The 17,887-nt window shown below is 41.9% G+C and overlaps 1 protein-coding gene across 1 annotated transcript; it reads left to right on the top strand.

The window, feature by feature from the left end:
* Positions 1–309: 309 nt before the first annotated feature.
* pcdh10b (protocadherin 10b) lies at positions 310–16,869 on the top strand. Its single transcript, XM_084550212.1, has 5 exons — positions 310–2,856; positions 3,694–3,752; positions 3,925–4,031; positions 10,226–10,383; positions 14,559–16,869. Exons 1-5 carry the CDS (start codon positions 343–345, stop codon positions 14,610–14,612), a joined length of 2,892 nt encoding a protein of 963 aa, XP_084406338.1. The 5' UTR covers positions 310–342; the 3' UTR covers positions 14,613–16,869.
* Positions 16,870–17,887: the final 1,018 nt, after the last annotated feature.

Genomic DNA, 17,887 nt, shown 5'->3' with positions numbered 1-17,887 from the left:
TTTCAACTTTTGTCCAGTACTGTGGCACTGCGATTTATCGGGATGTGCTCTGTAGCTTCTCCGGGACGCATCTGAAAAGCAAAGAAGCAGAGCTAGTATAGAGGGGAAAAAAAGTCATTACAAACATTAGAAAAATAACATTCCCCGTCTTTAAATGGGACCCATGTGTCCGGACGATTTAAACGTTTTTGGAGACTTTTGCGTTATTTGGAGACATTTACATTTGAATTGAGATGGGTGAAGAGAACTGACATTTTGTTTATCAACACAGGATAAAGGGCACTGTTGCTGATTTATTTTACATTTTTTTTTTTTTACTCAAGTTTACTTGTTTCTCCGGAAATGATTGTGCTTTTGATTATGCTGTGCATCACGGACGGAGTGCACTCCCAGATACGCTACTCTGTCCCGGAGGAGGCAGACCACGGCACCTTGGTGGGAAATATTGCCGAAGACCTGGGACTGGACCTTACCAAGCTGGCCTCCCGCCGCTTCCAAGTGGTGCCCAGCTCTCGGACACCGTATCTGGAGGTGAACCTTGAGAACGGCGTCCTGTTCGTTAACGAGAAAATCGACCGGGAGCAGATCTGCAAGCAGAGTGCCAGCTGCCAACTCAATATGGAGGTGTTTCTGGAGAACCCACTGGAGCTATTTCGAGTCGAAATCGAGGTGGTGGACATTAACGACAACCCGCCCAGCTTCCCGGAGACGGATATCACGGTAGAAATCTCAGAGAGCGCAACCCCAGGCACCCGTTTTCCCCTGGAGAGTGCGTTCGACCCGGACGTGGGCTCTAACGCTTTACGCACGTATGACATAACTACTAACAGCTACTTTTACCTCGATGTGCAGACTCAAACTGACGGAACCAAATTCGCCGAGCTCGTCCTGGAGAAAGCGTTGGACCGGGAGCAGCAGGCAGCTCACAGATACGTTCTAACCGCTGTGGACGGGGGTCAGCCACCTCGGACTGGCACCGCGCTACTGGTGGTAAAAGTGTTGGACTCTAACGATAACGTGCCGGTGTTTGACCAGCCCGTCTACACAGTGAGCCTTTCGGAGAACGCACCAGTGGGCACGCAGGTCATCCAGCTGAACGCCACTGACATGGATGAAGGACTAAACGGGGAGATAGTTTATTCTTTCAGTAACCACATCTCTAACCGCATAAAGGAAATGTTCGGCATAGATCCGCGCACTGGGCGCATCGAGGTGCGCGGAGAGGTGGATTTTGAGGAGAGCGGCTCGTATCAAATCTTCGTCCAGGCTAAAGATCTGGGACCAAATGCCGTTCCTGCGCACTGCAAAGTGCTGGTCAAAGTCACCGACGTGAACGACAACGCACCGGAGATCACCTTCAGCACCGTCACGGAGTCGGTGAGCGAAAAAGCCGCTCCTGGTACCGTCATCGCGCTGTTAAGTGTGATGGACCGGGACGCAGAGGAGAACGGACAAATCCATGTGGAAATCCTCGGTGATGTCCCATTTAAATTAAAATCCTCTTTTAGGAATTATTTCACTATTGTGACTGACGGACCGTTGAACCGGGAGCAGGCAAACTCCTACTCAGTCTCAGTGGTGGCGCGGGATAAAGGAACACCTTCACTCACGACCAGTAAGTCCATCCGAGTCCAGGTGTCAGATGAGAACGACAACTCGCCTACGTTTACGCAGCCCATATATGATGTGTATGTGACAGAAAACAACGTTCCAGGGGCATACATACATGCTGTGACGGCTCTTGACTCGGACATCGGGCAGAACGCACTCATCAGTTATTCCATATTAGAGTGTGACATCCAGGGCATGTCAGTGAAAACCTATGTGTCAATCAACGAGGAGACGGGCTATCTTTACGCGCTCAGGTCCTTTGATTATGAGCAGTTGAAGGAATTTACATTCATGGTCCAGGCCAAAGATGCAGGTTCCCCAGAGCTCTCCTCCAACAGCACTGTCAAAGTCATCATTGTGGATCAGAATGACAATGCCCCCCTCGTGCTGGCTCCCCTGGGAAAGAATGGCACAGCCAAGGAGCTCCTGCCCCGCTCAGCTGAGCCAGGCTACCTCATAACCCGCATTGTGGCCATGGATGCGGATGACGGTGAGAATGCTCGCTTGTCCTACAGCATCCAGAGGGGGAATGAGAACGGCATGTTCAGGATGGACTGGAGGACAGGTGAACTCAGGACAGCAAGGCGGGTGTCAGCAAAGCGAGACACCCATCAGAAGTATGACCTGCTAATTGAGGTGAGAGACCATGGCCAGCCGCCTCTGTCGTCCAGTTCCAGTGTGCTGGTGATGCTGGTGGACAGTGTGGTTGAAGGTCACAATGGCAGAGACAGAGGAGGCACCAGCAAAGCCAAAGAGGGCACCCTGGACCTCACCCTCATCCTTATCATCGCCCTGGGCTCTGTGTCCTTCATCTTCCTCCTGGTCATGATCGTGCTGGCTGTGCGCTGCCAGAAGGACAAAAAGCTTAACATATACACCTGCCTGACCAGCGATTGCTGCCTTGCTTGCAGCTCCTGCTGCTCAAGGCAGGGCCGGGCCCGCAAGAAAAAGCTCAGCAAATCGGATATCATGCTAGTGCAAAGTGCTGTTAACGTCAGTGGGGCTGGTACGACTCAAGTTCCCGTGGAGGAGTCCGGGAGCTTCAGCTCCCACCACCAAAATCAAAACTATTGCTACCAGGTATGTCTCACTCCAGAGTCTGCCAAAACAGACCTCATGTTCCTTAAGCCGTGTAGTCCTTCTAGGAGCACAGACACCGATCACAACCCGTGCGGGGCCATAGTGACAGGGTACACAGACCAGCAGCCTGACATCATATCAAACGGCAACATTTTATCAAATGAGGTAAGAGTCCTTCTCACACCTGCCTTCCCTTCCATTCAGAAACCCTCAGCATGTCTAAAATCAGACTCTTAAATAAGACCTTCCCTTAATGCCAAGAAGCCTGGCTGATAAAATTTAAATACATTCTTACATGACGGTTACAACATGTGTTTCATACCGGGGCCATTTCTATTCTCTAAGTTTTTCCTTCAGTTCAGTGGCTGTTGAGTGGTAAACACAGTAAGACACAATGTCCTCTGACATGGCTCATGTCCTCGCATAACTACGGATTGCGGATATTCTGCTGCCTTTTGTAAAGTCAGCACTGAAAAAGCAATGATTGCATGTTTATTTGTTGTGCTCTCAATTCTTAGACATCATAAAATACAACTGGCTCTGAAGTATGTTGGCTCAGATTCTGCTGGTTGCAGTGGGATAATACAGTATATGTCTGCATGAGTGTGTGTGCATGATCCACTCCCCTGGGAGAGGAACGTTGCATTAAGCATACTGGTCACAATGTTGCTGAGTTGCGCTTGAACAAAGATGTGCCTCTGGGCTGTGCCAGGCACCTAGCACTACTTCATCTTGCACCTTGGCAACATACTGTATCTGTCGAGCCATGCTCCATCACCACTCTTTGGGAAAACTCACATCCTCAAACACACACTCAGCAGACACGACTGATATGTGTAATGGTTGAACACTTATTTGATAGCTAACATCAACGTGACCCTGCGTGGGTTACTTCATCTCTGGTTCAATGGGGGGAAATATGTTTTCTGCCTTTTTCCCTGCGCTAACATGTTACATAATGTTCTCGAGCAACGCACACTGAAAACACTGTTTCTCTTTCAGACCAAACACCAGAGAGCCGAACTCAGCTACCTGGTTGACAGGCCGAGACGTGTCAACAGGTAAATATGGAAACAGATTGTCAGTATAACATTTCTGCTGCTCAGTCTATCACGTTCATCAATAATTTATGACTGGATTGTTTCCTGCTTCCAATTTGTTAATTCTCATTATTGTGGGGGTGTTCTGGGCCGCTGTAAGTTACAATCCAAATGTCTTTGTCTTTGGTTTCAGTTCGGCCTTCCAGGAGGCAGACCTGGTCAGCTCAAAAGACAGCGGCCACGGAGACAGTGAGCAGGGGGACAGTGACCACGATGCCACCAACAGAGGCCATTCCTCCGGTAAGAGCTGGCATTGCGTGTGGCTTGTGTCTTTCTTTGCATGCAGCTTATTTGAGATTTTAAGCTGCATGTTCAAAAGGGAAATTGGTGGAGTAGGATATGCTGATTAGCAGTGGTTACTTTGCAGTTAGGATTCAGGAACAGATTGCTGGCTGTGTCTTCAGTGCCAAAATCAGGATCCTTCTTGTTGTTCAGTTGCAGCACATTGTGTAGGTCTGAAAAATGAAAGATCATTTTAATTAGGGTTAACGTCATACACGGCGGGAGTCAGCATCATCTGAGGTATTTCAGTGTGTAAGCTTTTATGCTCATGGCGTTTTTAAGACATTGTGATTTCTCTCTAGTGACATTGGCTGGTGGTTTTCTGTCATCATTTAATTTCCTTTCCCTTTGAGCTGCTTCTGAATACTCGCCCTTGATGCAAACACATCTTTTACTATTTGTCGCTGTAATTCCTGGCGCGGTATGATTTCATGTTGTCGAGCAGAAAAGGAACCCCGGATTTGCTGTTTATAAATACGCGGGGGTGTTAATGCACCCTGTGAGCCCGGTCAGTCAGTCTGGATAACACTTGGCGACATGTGACAAGGTTTTTAATTAGGCTCCACTTACACCGAAGTCCTAGAAAGCTGAGCAAAGAGGTTGTGGGCATAGCAAACAAAACAGGGAATTCATTCGTTCATTAGATTAATTAATGCACTCATTCACGCTCTGACTCCCGACCGCACTCCTTCCCTATTTATTTCCTCCCCTCCTTGATTTCTTTTTTACTAAAGGCACTAATCTGAGCTCAGACAACGGGGCCCCACTGTGTTATGAATGCTGGTTTTATGTCTTCATTCGGTGCGGAACTTTTTTGGTGCAGGCCCTCAGTGGACAAAGCTTGTCACCATGCCTGGTCAGCCACACCAGAATCTCTCGTGCCTGCCACTTCCACTGTCATTCCTGTAAGCTTGGACGGTTCGCACAGAGCTCAATAAATCGAACCGCAGAGAGCCGAACCCGATCCCTGCCACCACAGCCCTTGTTCTAGCTCTAACAAGCTCAGACTTAAACTGGCTGCAGGTTTTACTTTTTCGCCACCGTTTAACATTTTTAGTCCAACTTTAACTCAGTTATCTGCTTTATGTTGACAGAGCTGTCCTGTTTTGAGTGCATTAGCACGGCATGTAAACGGCGTTTACGTATAATTGATCACATAATATAATGGGGCTCGGTATGGATTGAAATGTACACTCAAAGTTAGGTATAAGTGGATTAACTACAGCTTTATTCATAAATAAGCTGCATGTGACCACAATATAAATATATGATTATAGTATAATATTAAAAAAAAGTGGTTTTATTATAGTTTATACCCAGCTAGATTCACAACTACATCTGTTTTGTCTTCTGATATAGTTTAATTCTTAAACCCCATGCTGATGGAGCTGGTCAGACGTTTTATGTCCAGTTTAAGTGTGTTAGTATTTCTCTGCCAGTCCCAACTGTTCATACAGTCTGTGTACGCCGTGTTATACTTTTTGTTGTGAAACAGGGGCCCAGCAGCATTTCACTGCTGACTTTGAGTATCCTTCTATGGCAAATAGGATACAGTTACTTAGCTGCAGAGTTATCAGCCAGCTTAGTGCCTTTGAAGAGATTATTTGCTGTGCATTAAGTCTTGGTTTGATTAGGATAATTGATAGCGTGGCTTAGTGTCCCACAAATTTGTTATTGCAATGCTGTGAAAAGAGCAATCTTTACTCTGTGTGTGTTAACTGAGTTCGCCAGCAGCGAGGGTGCGCTCTCTTCGCTTTGACGGGATGCTACATAAATGCAGCACCTAGGGATACGTGATATCTTGTCCATGTAGTCAGATTAATTGGAGGTTTTATCAAAACTATTTGTCAGATAAATATTACAATAATATGCTTGTTTGAAAGTGTTTCTAGCTGCTGGAAACATGTCTCACAGACCCAAATGGTACTGTTAACCGCCACAGCCCCTTCACTCCTGTCTTTCTTTCTTTTTTTTGTCTTTTACTGTGGTAATTGAGGTGAGCTCTTTTTTCGAGTAGCTGACTGCTTTACTTTCGGCTGCTTCCCTGATGAAAAATCCACTCAGTTTTTAACTCACCAAGGATGCAATGAATCACAAAGATCGGTGCCGGAAATGTTCTGGCGTAGCACGTTAATACTTAATTAATACCTCAAACTAGGATTGCTTTGAGTTGTTTAAACTTAAGTCACTTCTCCTTCAAAAACCCACTATTGTAACAAAATATGTTTCAAGAGCCACTCACACATTTCACTGTAAAATAATAGATAAGTCCTTAAACTTATCACCTTCTCATAGTAGTTTGTATTGTGTGCTTGAGCACTTTTATCAAACAGAAGCTTTGAAATTATTTGTGCAAAAACAAAGACACTCTCGTACTAATTGTTTTATTGTTACTGGATCCAAACTGGTCAGAATTAAACAACTAAATAAGTCTTCGCCAGTCGGATGAATGCCAAGATAATTTTTAAGGCATTAGAGTCTGTGGCAGAGAGTGACAGAGAGTGTGGGGGAGAGATGGAAGGATTTGCAATAAAGGTCGAATGCAGGATTCAGATGAATAAATACTGAACATTATGTGCTGTTATACACTGAGGTGTGTAGATATAATGGGTGTTGTAGCAATGGTTATTTGATGGCTGCATAATTTCAGCAGGGATTTATATTTTACCTCACATACATAAATTACCGGTCATTTACTGCATTGCGCTGTAAGCACTCAAAGGAGTTTCTTGTCCAGCAGCCGTGGATTATCATTTCATCAACTCATCATGTATTTCATCCAGTTTGTAATAGTCTAATCAGATATAATGGAAGACAAGTGCTATGTTATGCTAAGACATAATTCAGTCTCAATAGTGCTTTACTAAGGACTATGACTAAACTATTACATATTATGGGTATTACCATTATCACCATATCTGGTATTATGATCATAAAATTCATAGTTCATTAGATCTATATTGAATCCACATGATACATAATTATTAGAGTTCTTTTTTTCATCACTTTCATACAGTATACACCTCCTTCCTTATTAAATACAGTTAGATACTCACGCATCACAACACACTTTCACACAAACCACACACATGTACATGGAAAGCCTTCTGTACACTCAGCTGTGAATTTTTACCTTTGTGTTCTGTATGTTTTGTAGATATTCACCTTTCATTGTTTTGCTTCCCTTCCTCGTATTTTATGTGCTTGTCTCCAGTCTCACGTTTTGAATCGGAATTAGAATTAGAAAATTGTACCTAATTTGAAATAAAAGCAGCGAATCTCCTTATATTTATATTTGATCCTATTTATTGGCCCGAGCCCGTAGGGACAGATGTATTCTTTCTTTTATAATGAAGTACAATGTGGCATCCGTATTTTTACAGAGAAAATGTCTTTAAGCTTTTTGGCTCTTCCGGACGTATTTTGCTCCGAGCTTTGTGGTTAGAGCTAAGTTATCTGCAGCGCGAGGGCTGATTGCAGAGTGCAGAGCATATTTTAATTGGAATTAAAATGGTCCTCCTGTCAGACCCCCTAGGACCAATTCTCCAGCCCAGGGAGCCCCCTCAGTGACCCCTTCTCTAGTCTCGCTATGCAGTATGTATAAAGTACATTTGATCTATATAGTCAGTGTCATTCACTTGGAATAAATTGTGGAGCTTATCCACTTTTCAAACACCAATCCCAACCCCACCTCCTCTCCACTCACTTGTCTTTACGCTGCCGTGATGAATGCCTCCTTTGGTTTGCCGTTCACGTTGTCACCGTGGTAACAGCTCACTGATCAGTAATTCATTTTTCAGACCTCTGCATACCAATTACCAAATGAAGGTTATTATTGAGACTTTGCGTCTGCCTTGTGCGAGTGTCATGCAGAATGCTAAAACGAGATGAGGTGTGTTGGCGAATGAACGAGGGTCAGCGTGCTTCATTACTCCTCCATCCGTCTGACTCCTCATTGGCCTCTGCTTATGTGTGACTTGGTGTGAGACAGGTCGCCACAGTTCCTTTTCATTCTTCCGCACTCGGGGCAAAGCTTCAGAAATCACAGAGAGTGTTTGCCATGAGAAAATTGTTAGAGAACTACACGGACAGATAAGGGTAATAACCACAACAATCTTTATTACCATTTTAATCAGAGCTCCGTGTCCGTAAGTGTGTGTGCGAGGGGTTCAATTTTACAGCTGAAATGTTTCTATTCTCCTGATTCGATAAAGACTGCCTAATGTGCCGGGGGAACGTGTAATTTGCCAAAATGTCAAGAAATATATAGATGTCTTGATCTGGCTTTTTTGCTGAAATTACCTTTTCTCTCCCTCTGTTTCTGTCTTTTCTCTCTCTCTCTCTGATTCTCATCTGTCTGACAGGCTGTAGTAAATGCTCCCATTTTGAGAATTAACACAGCATCCATTTTGTAATAGAAGTAAAGTTCTGTGCCTTCCTTCAAATGTAATTTCTCTGCGGCCCACAGTGCAGTGCTGACCATATGTGCAGGTGCCCTCAGACATTATATCATCACCTATATTCCTTTAGGTTGCCACATAAGGGGCTGTATGAAAATCTAATGTGATGGTGTATTTATGGCATGTTGGTAAATATTTTATAAGAAGCCCTCTTGGTAGGAGACGAGGCAAATATCCAAGCTGTTAGTGACAGCAAGCCAAATTAATCTGCTTTGTAACAAAGCAAATTCCCCCTCTGCTGACCGCTAGAGACATACAGTACACAACAAAACACACACACATTCTCTGTTTACTGGGACAGTAGCGGTCTTAGCCTAATCAGTCTGTATTCAGAGGGATTAACAGCAGATAGCCCTAGTTGGACAGTTCAGATTGTTACCCTAAACACACATACACAACAGGAGGATTTAGGCTTAAAAACATGCATATGCAGGATCTAGGCCCTACTGAAAAAAACATATGGGGCAATGAAAACACAGTTTGGCTTAAGGCTTCTACACGGCCTAAATTGCTGCGCTGAAGAGCTAAATCTGTCTAATACTATTCCTCTTTGCTCTTTGATAAAAAATCAGTTTTGCCACATGTTACTGCAGCCATTAAAGCCCTTCACAAATATGTAATCACTCAACATGAAAGAGCATGCCCAAACCCATTTTTTCAGTCATACCTGCATGCTGCTTTTTCCTGGAGGACAATAGGCTTTGAAAAAGGGTTGCGAGTGAGGGCTCAGGACAGGCTGGTAATCCGATACTACTGAGTTTGTGGTTTGGTTTATTTAATGCCCAGGGTAAAGGGAGCGTGAGCAGTTTGACGGCAAAGCTTTGAAGACTGCACCCACCTCTCAAACACACGGCACAGACAAAATGCAAAAACTAAATTACAATAAAAAGATTTTGATCTCAGTGACTTTTATTTTATTTGTTTTCAAAATCCTGACAATGGTCCTGCGTAGCACGTTAATACTTAATTAACACCACAAACTAGGAATGTTTTGAGTTGTTTAAAATGAAATCACTTCTCCTTCAAAAGCCCACTGTTCCCAAAATATGCTGTGCTTGAGCACTTTTATCAGACAGAAGCATTGACATTTTTTGTGCGAAAAGAAAGCCTCATATACTATCATCAACTATAATATTTAGTTATAATCAATTAATCAGTAACTGCAGCTGTAAAATATAGTGGTACGAAAATACTTAAGTGATTGTATGTCATAATTAGCGAGTAAAAGGACCTACACTAGTCAAGTCAAAGTTTAATTCTATAGCACATTTAAAAACAGTACACAGTAATACAGATATAAATAGAACAAGCAAATAAATATGAGCTAAATTAAGCTATAAAACATCATCAAAAGAAACAGGAGTAAAAACCGTCTACAAAGCAGATCCAGCAGTTCCATGAGGGATTTTCTTTTATAGAGCTTCTTTCCATGTCTGTGTTAGCAGAGGGGTTTGTCTGTCCGTTGTGCAGCTAGCTATGATCTCAACAAAGAGAGTCTTGCCTTGAGGAGTGAAAGAACAGTTTGCTATAATCTAAATAATCCGTCAAATTACATTACGTCCGCCTGAGTTGCATCTCTTTCTGTGTGTGCTTTTGTCCATATATTGTGTTTCCTGACCTGCTCGCACAAAAAGTGCTAAAGACTTTTATATTCCTTTCTAATATTTTTACTTCCCTCTTTTTCTTGCCTAGGTGCTGATCTGTTCTCTAACTGCACAGAGGAGTGTAAGGCCCTGGGCCACTCTGATCGCTGCTGGATGCCGAGCTTTGTGCCCTCTGAAGGGCGCCAGGGTCCGGACTACCGCAGCAACCTCCACGTGCCTGGCATGGACTCAGTCCCAGACACAGAGGTATTTGAAAGTCCCAAACAAATGGCTGATAGGTCATTCTCCACTTTTGGCAAAGAAACACCTTTCAGTCATCAACACCTCCAACACCACCATCTCCAAAATCATCACGTCAACCACCACCATGGCTCCCTAGAGAGGAAAGAGTTGGAAGTATTTCTGCGTAGCTCCAGAGCACTTTATAACCCATCTTATTTAAGTGAGTATCCTGTTTTGTTCAAGCCTTAGCTCCTGCTCTCCCCTCTGATCTGGTGATCAAATTAGGTGAAAAAGAATAAATTCCAAATTCAATTTGCTCCCTGGGCTAGAAGTGTGAAATTCGATTTAAGTCTGACCCCTGTCCTCTCAGCCCTCTTGTCAGAATGTTTAACTAACTCTTCCCTCTTTCTTAAACATCTTCATTGTGCCTGACTGTGGTGATCATATCTTACCTTACCCTGCTGTTTCAATTCATCTCCACACACACACATAATATGTACACAAACCTCTAGCTCCTTGTACATGCCAAAAGCAATTATAATCTGTAAGGTTACTGGGATGTGGGAGGAAATGTTAGCATTAAGAAAGGTCTTTTGTTACACAAAAGGCACTGGCACACTCGCAAAGCCAGGAGATGAAAAATGTATTTTTTTAATCAGAAGATTTGCAGCCTGTGAGCTTAACATCACAGACTCATTTAGCAGACTGCATTGGATCAAAACCCAGTTTGGGATAATTAAGTAGATTTGTTTTGAAGCCAAAGGCACGCGTTACTTTTTCTATAACTCTTATTCAGAGGCCACAGAGAGACACATTCTCAACCACTGCAATTTGGTGATGATGCTTAATTATAATGTTATCAAGCAGCGCCTGAAAATGCCCACTCTCTCATAATCCAACACACCAAGTCGGAACTATAAAATTGTCACAGCCCTGCTGCTTCCCCAGCACTATCATTTAAAACTAAAGTTAAAAACAGCAGGTATTTTTTTACCCCTTTTAATTAATGTTTTATTCATTGACGGGCACTCTTTCATTTTTCATCCCTAGATCAAAAGGGACTATAACTCCATGTAGGGAAAGGAACAAAGGGCACACATTAGACTGTCTTAGTCCTAATAAAAGCCTGTGCTACAGAAAAAGTATCTGGTTAGCATAAGATTAGCATAAAATGAAAATGAAGAACAAAAAGCATTTATTAATCAAGTAACAATACGGATTTGTAGTAAAAATAATCACATGTAAACCCAGGAATGTCACATTTACAAAACATGTTTAATTAACTTAATTCATTAATAATAATAATACAAAAATGATAGATGCCCATTTATAATGGAGCTCTAACTACATGTTTAGGAATATTGATTATTATGATGGGTTGAGGTAATTGAGGTTGAGGTAATCACGTCTGTGTTGTAACTGAGCAGCAGTGTAAGGCAACTGTAAACATGTCTGTATTTTCAAACTGGGAACGCCACTACATTTGGAAGCTTAAAAGGAAGGTATTGTTCCGATTCTCTAATGATATGCTAATGATTTATTTTTTATTCTGAAACATTGGGGCTTGATGCTGCCTTGATTTTGTTGAATGTCAAACTAGAAGCATTTATTGGATCGAAAATAGTTTCAGATAGCTTTGACTACCTCTGTTTAGTATTAACCATTTGTTGCTTTGGCTCTTGTTTTGTCTTCACAGTTAGCCTCTTTTATCTTAAAAATGTCTGGCTAAAATATAAAAATGGATGGAAAAATAAACATCGCAAACACACGTTCTTTACTGAAGTTTGGTTTTGACCAGACTACTAAGTATGACGTTAAGTAGTAGTAGTAGTAGTAGTGCATTGTGGTCTGTTAGGGAGTGTTGCTCAGTCCTGTGCCTGAAAGCCTATTGTGTAGACACAAACACAGGGATCGCTTTATAATGCTGCAAAGAAGAACCCCTCATTATGCTGTCATTCACAACAATCAAACAAAGTCGGAGTACTGTTGTCCCAGTGTGTGCTTTCATGAGGGATGTGTAATACTGAGGAATTTTGGAACCATTTTTCTCCAACTTATTCCCTCCTGACAATCAGCAGATAACTCCAGTCTAACCAATCAATCAAGATTATCTGGTCATGTGAGACCTTCCAAACTACTTGAAGACTCATCGATACCATCCCAATTATTATCAATTGTGTATGACACTTAGGATCGAAATATAGCTTAATAATACAAGCTCTATTTTTCTGTCTCTACCTGGCTTTCCTCAAGCAGATGGACTTTCCATATGAGCTGTGGTGTGCTCAAGGTTTCCTCCTGTTAAAAGGGAGTTTTTCCTTTCCACTGTTGGCTTACTGCTTGATCTGAGGGTTTCAGGCCAGATTTCAGGCCAGTTTTGTAAAGCGTTTTGAGACAATCTGTAATACTGTTGACGCTATATAAATAAAATTGAATCAATTGAATCACATTTGATTATTAGTATTACAGTTCTACCTCTTCTACTTCCTCTTCTGAAGTGTGGATCAGTAGATTTGCAGCCAGTAATTGTACCACAGTCTCTCCATTTGTTCATACATCTGCTTCACCGTGAGATGACATGAGCTGGTGTCTTCAGTGGTGGTGTCTCCCTGATGTGGCACAGTAATCAAAAATATAATCCAGAGAGTGTCATGGCTGTTATTTTCAAACTTGCTTCCCCTTGAACGTGTGATACAGCCTGATTCCAAAATTAAGTAAGATGTTGCAACCCCTGTAGTTTAAGCCTTGTTTAGACAATGGCATGGTTGTCTAGTCCTCTGCCTCTGACATTGATTCAGCTTTGTGACTACCTCCACTGTGACCCCCCCCCCCCCCCCCCCCCCAAAAAAAAAACAAAAAAAAACACGTTTTTATGAGTTACAAAATGCTATAAAAAGTTATCTGAAACTGAAGTGTAAGATGTTTATGTGCAGCAGAAACCATTCAGGGTATCATATTGTTATTTAGAATGACAGTATCAGAAAAACAAGTGTCCTTTAAACCTGACAAATGACCAAACATCACGCTTCAAATTTCAAGTTTCAAATCTTGCGAGATCTCATCTTGTGCTTCCAGATACAGTGTGGAGTTAAAGGCCCGCTGTGTTTGCTGCATGCTGTTCTGATTCTAATAGTTACCACAGATGTGCTGATTATGCACTTGTGATGCAGCTCTTCAAATCAAGAGCTCCCAGTGTCTCTGTGTCGTTCAAACCACTCACTCCTTTCTCAAAGTAAATCCCTGTGGCTAATGCTAATGAGAAAGGGGGTAGTAGTGGGAGGTGGGTAATGGAAAAGAGGGAACAACACTCAGAGGGAAGGCTGGGTGGGCGGTGGGGAAAGAGGGGCTGGAGTGGAGGAAGGGATGATATCAAGAGGATAAAGCTCTCTAATCTGCTCCAGTCAGCCAGTGACACAGAGATTCCTTTGTCCTGGGAGGTGCAGTCTCGGGCCTGGGGACAAGTATGTGTGGGGTGAAGAGGGGAGATGGAGAGGGGATAGAGTCATAGCCAGAGGCCAGAGATTACTGTCATCAAACTCAGACGTAGGGGTGGGTCACAGACAAGGTAGGGCTCATGGATTAGGTCACATCTACACTAATACTAATATATCTGTATACTGTATCTCTGTCCTTCCAAAATTCATGGCTGTAGGGTTGATAACACTGCTGGGACCTGGATTTGCCGGTAACAGTCTCTGAACATGTAGGAGGTAGTCTCATGTTAAAAATGCTGAATGTGACTGCACAGCAAAGAGCACTGAAGAATAGTGATTGATAAGACCCAGTCATTGTGTCTAATAGTCTCAGGTTTCAGTCCAATAATTCTTGAGCAGTGTATCTGAAGCCTGAGAGAGGTTCGACTCCAGCTTTTATTATTATCCTATCATATTGTCAATATCCATTAGTTCACCTCACCCCCACCACTGTTCCCACACCATACCACCACCCCATTCACATAACTCTTCTCACACACATTATCCACAAGCCATTAACGGCACTGACTTAAGATTAGTGGATGTGACACTTTCTACCCCTCTTTGTGCATCTGTGAACCCTCTGATTCTGTGTGAATGAGGCACTTCCAAATGCAGTTTTTCCTTTTTTTTTGTGTTCTGTCACCCTTCTCATACAAACTTGACACACCCACACATATACACACACACTGCTAATCAAGGCTTTGTGTTTTTCTGTGCTTGCAGCGAGGAAAGGGGTTTGCTAGCTCCTTTCGTGTGGACATACCAGAGACAGCGTGATTTTGCACAGTCGCTTCCCTGCAACCAAGGCTATAAAAAAGGCGTCAAGATTTTGTTCTCTCCTGCCCTCATCTCTTCTGGCAAAGCAAAAAAACAAAAAAAAAACAAAAAAAAAAAGAATAAATAAAAATACAATTACACACAACGACACGGAGAAGGAGGAACAACCAGCTTAAAGAATTGAAAGTTCCCTTCTTTCTGGAAATGCTTGCAGCACTGCCATGTTTTTGAGGCACATCAATCTTTGGATTAAGAGGCCGGACATGGAGGTGCAGGTTGATAGACAGCCTTACTGGGAAGACCTGATTGTCTCAGCAGGACTGAGAAACTAACAGAGGAGGAAAGACTAATGTTGGAGAGATACACGTGGGCACTGATCTCTCTGCTCTTTACAATCTGTGTGTGCCTGTTTACACCACTGATGTATACATCTTTAAGGAAAATACAACCAGACAAGAACTACATTCGAACAATGAAAGGCAAATCCAAACGAGAGCCACCCACAGAAACCGCCACTTAGCCCTTTAGGCGTTTGTACTCACAGAGTTACGCCAAATTGTACAGGAAAATCTGTGTGCATTTCAAAATGCAATATAACTCTTTTAGATCTTTCTATTCTGTTTGTGTGGTCAGGTAGGTGGAAAGGACTTTTTTCTTTCAAATTCTGAGTTCATTTCACACCAAGTACTTTCAATAATGTGTGAGAATTGTTTACTGTACTCTTTTAAAAAGTTTCAAGATGAATATAAAACTATATAAATCTGTCTATATCTACTTGTTCTGAAGGTGTGCGATTTGTTTGCGGAGGTCCACATTATGATCCAGAGGTTTGATTCTTGTTCAAGTGCCCCGGAAGATGGCTTGTTTTTCCCAGTGGAAGACATAAAGAAAGACAGAACAGCCTTTGCAAATGTAGAAATGAAGTTCTCATTGTTTGACTTTCTTTCATTATTTTCTACCAGTTTTGGATATAGATAAAGATTATGTCTATAAGTGAAAAGGAGGTCATATTTTAGACTGAAATCAGTGGCAATTATGTGTCACTGTTACCAAGGATCCATTTAAGAAACTGAAGAAGGCAGGATTAAATGCAAATAGTGTTGTACACAATGGCAAAGAAATTCAGTATACACACATTTCTTTCTCACACGTTACAAACACAAACACAAGAATATGCCAACAATAAACTGAAAAATTGTGAAAAAAGAAGGTGTTGTCTGCTTTTATTTGAATGCACATTTTGTCCTGGTTGTGCAAGTCATATTTGAGGAGGCCTGATTTATTTTTATTTTCTTTATGTCTCCACTGTTAAGCCTGTGTATATGACAATTGGTCCTTCCTCATTTGATGAATTAAAAAATAGCTGCAAAATTAAGTTAAAGCAAGTTAACTGCTTGCCATTACTGGCTCCAGTATTCCACTTTGGGAGCACTGGGTCTTTGGGCAATAGACAAGAATGTGAAATGCAGCAGTGAATGAAACATAAACATACAAACCTACCATGTTACCTGAAGTGGCTGAAATTGAGTTAGTATAATTATGAAGTACGTTACCTGTGTTTTCATGCTGGTTTGCACTAATATTTACGTGTCATCTAGTAGTTTACATGCAAAGTTTGCGAGCTTGTGTTTACAGGTTAAAACAAAGATGGCAGGAGCTGTATGCTTACGTGAATGTTCTGTATTAAAAATGTTATAGCCAGTAAGATCTTCTTCAGGCCTGGTATTGTCCTCAGTGATGCATCATGGCAACTCAGATGGACCACCTACTCGAATGACATCTTCTTGCGTAGAAGGAGTTATTCCTCATTCATTCTGAAAAACAATAGACATGCTCTAATTTAAATGATCACCAGAAAAGACAAAAGTACTGTGAGGGATGTCTGTTCAATAGTATGGAGAATGTTTTAATTTGTTTTTATAGTTGTTGACAAGTCTAAAGAAGAGTCAATTAATCAGTGCAATTATTGTATATGAGTAGGCTATGTGCCCATCATTTAAAGCATCTTGAGACAATTTGTATTGTTATCAATGCTATAAAAAAATATAAGTGAATTGACTTAAGTAAATCAAAACATAGCAGACCTGTCCAGCAGGGTGTACCCCTCCTCTCGCCCGATGACAGCTGGGATAGGCTCCAGCAGACCCCCGCAACCCTTAATAGGAATAAGCGGGTACAGAAGATGAATGAATGAATGAATGAAAAAACATAGCATCTCATAGCAACACAATGAACAAACATATCGGATCACCCAGGGTGTATATTAATACCAAGACTGAATAGGACCTAAGTATTTTGTAGCAAGCGTTATATTAATTAAGCAATTTTTTATTAATGTTATTAGTTGTTTTTTTCATTTTACCACCTCATCCCTAACATTTTCTGTAGAAATACAAATATTAGACATGTAGGCAAATTTCTTCATTATGTGAAACTAGAGAGGACGGGTTCACTCTCACTCTCGCAAAGGAATCAGTGGAAGAATGTGTGGTATAGTTACGAGGCAAATCTGCTTTAGTGCAGGGTGAAACTCAGGCTCTTTAGCAATTGATACTGCAGCACACCAGTACCACACAACTGGGGCAAACACATGGTGAATGTTTTCTCAGTCTTTTGAGAACTGGTGATATGGTGATGTCTTCAAGGGGTGGCCAGTAAAAACACTTCGTCTCCATGAGTGTGTTTTGTTTTTAAGTTCAGTTCTTAGCACTTTACAGTGGACTAATCTGAGAATCAAATTAAAAATTGCGATTACCTCCTCACAGATGTGATAACAGGTGAACATGACTTAGATTTGTTCAGTATGTTGAATAAAAAAAAAAAACAACAGCTTTATCGATCTTCACTGCTTCCCTTATCATGTTGACATACATTCTGTAATCCACTCATTGCCTTTTACAACAGCTATGTAGATTTAGGAGATTTTGCATGTTTTTATCTGTCTCAAGAAGATATTGCAGTTGTAATCAGAAGCAGATTATAGTATTTACAGCTGATGATGAACTAGTACTGAGGAAGCACTCACACACACACGCGCGCGCTTGCACACGCACACACAAGCTCATCTGTAGGCCTGCTTAATCCTCAAGTACATGCTGAATGTTCATTGATTTGTTCATCTGATGCAGACACAAGCCTCAAGTCTCTGTTAGTGCAAACTATAAATATCACAAGCAATTAGGGAAAAAAAAAAGATGAATAACACAGAGGTAATTTCACGGCCTTTCTTGTTTGGCTTTAGTATCTGTTCTGAAGTTAAATATAGGACATCACAT

The sequence above is a fragment of the Chelon labrosus genome (assembly GCF_963514085.1).
Source record: "Chelon labrosus genome assembly, chromosome: 8".
Taxonomy (NCBI): Eukaryota; Metazoa; Chordata; class Actinopteri; order Mugiliformes; family Mugilidae; genus Chelon; species Chelon labrosus.
Note: the sequence above shows the minus strand (reverse complement) of the source record. Positions and strands in the feature narration are given on the sequence as shown.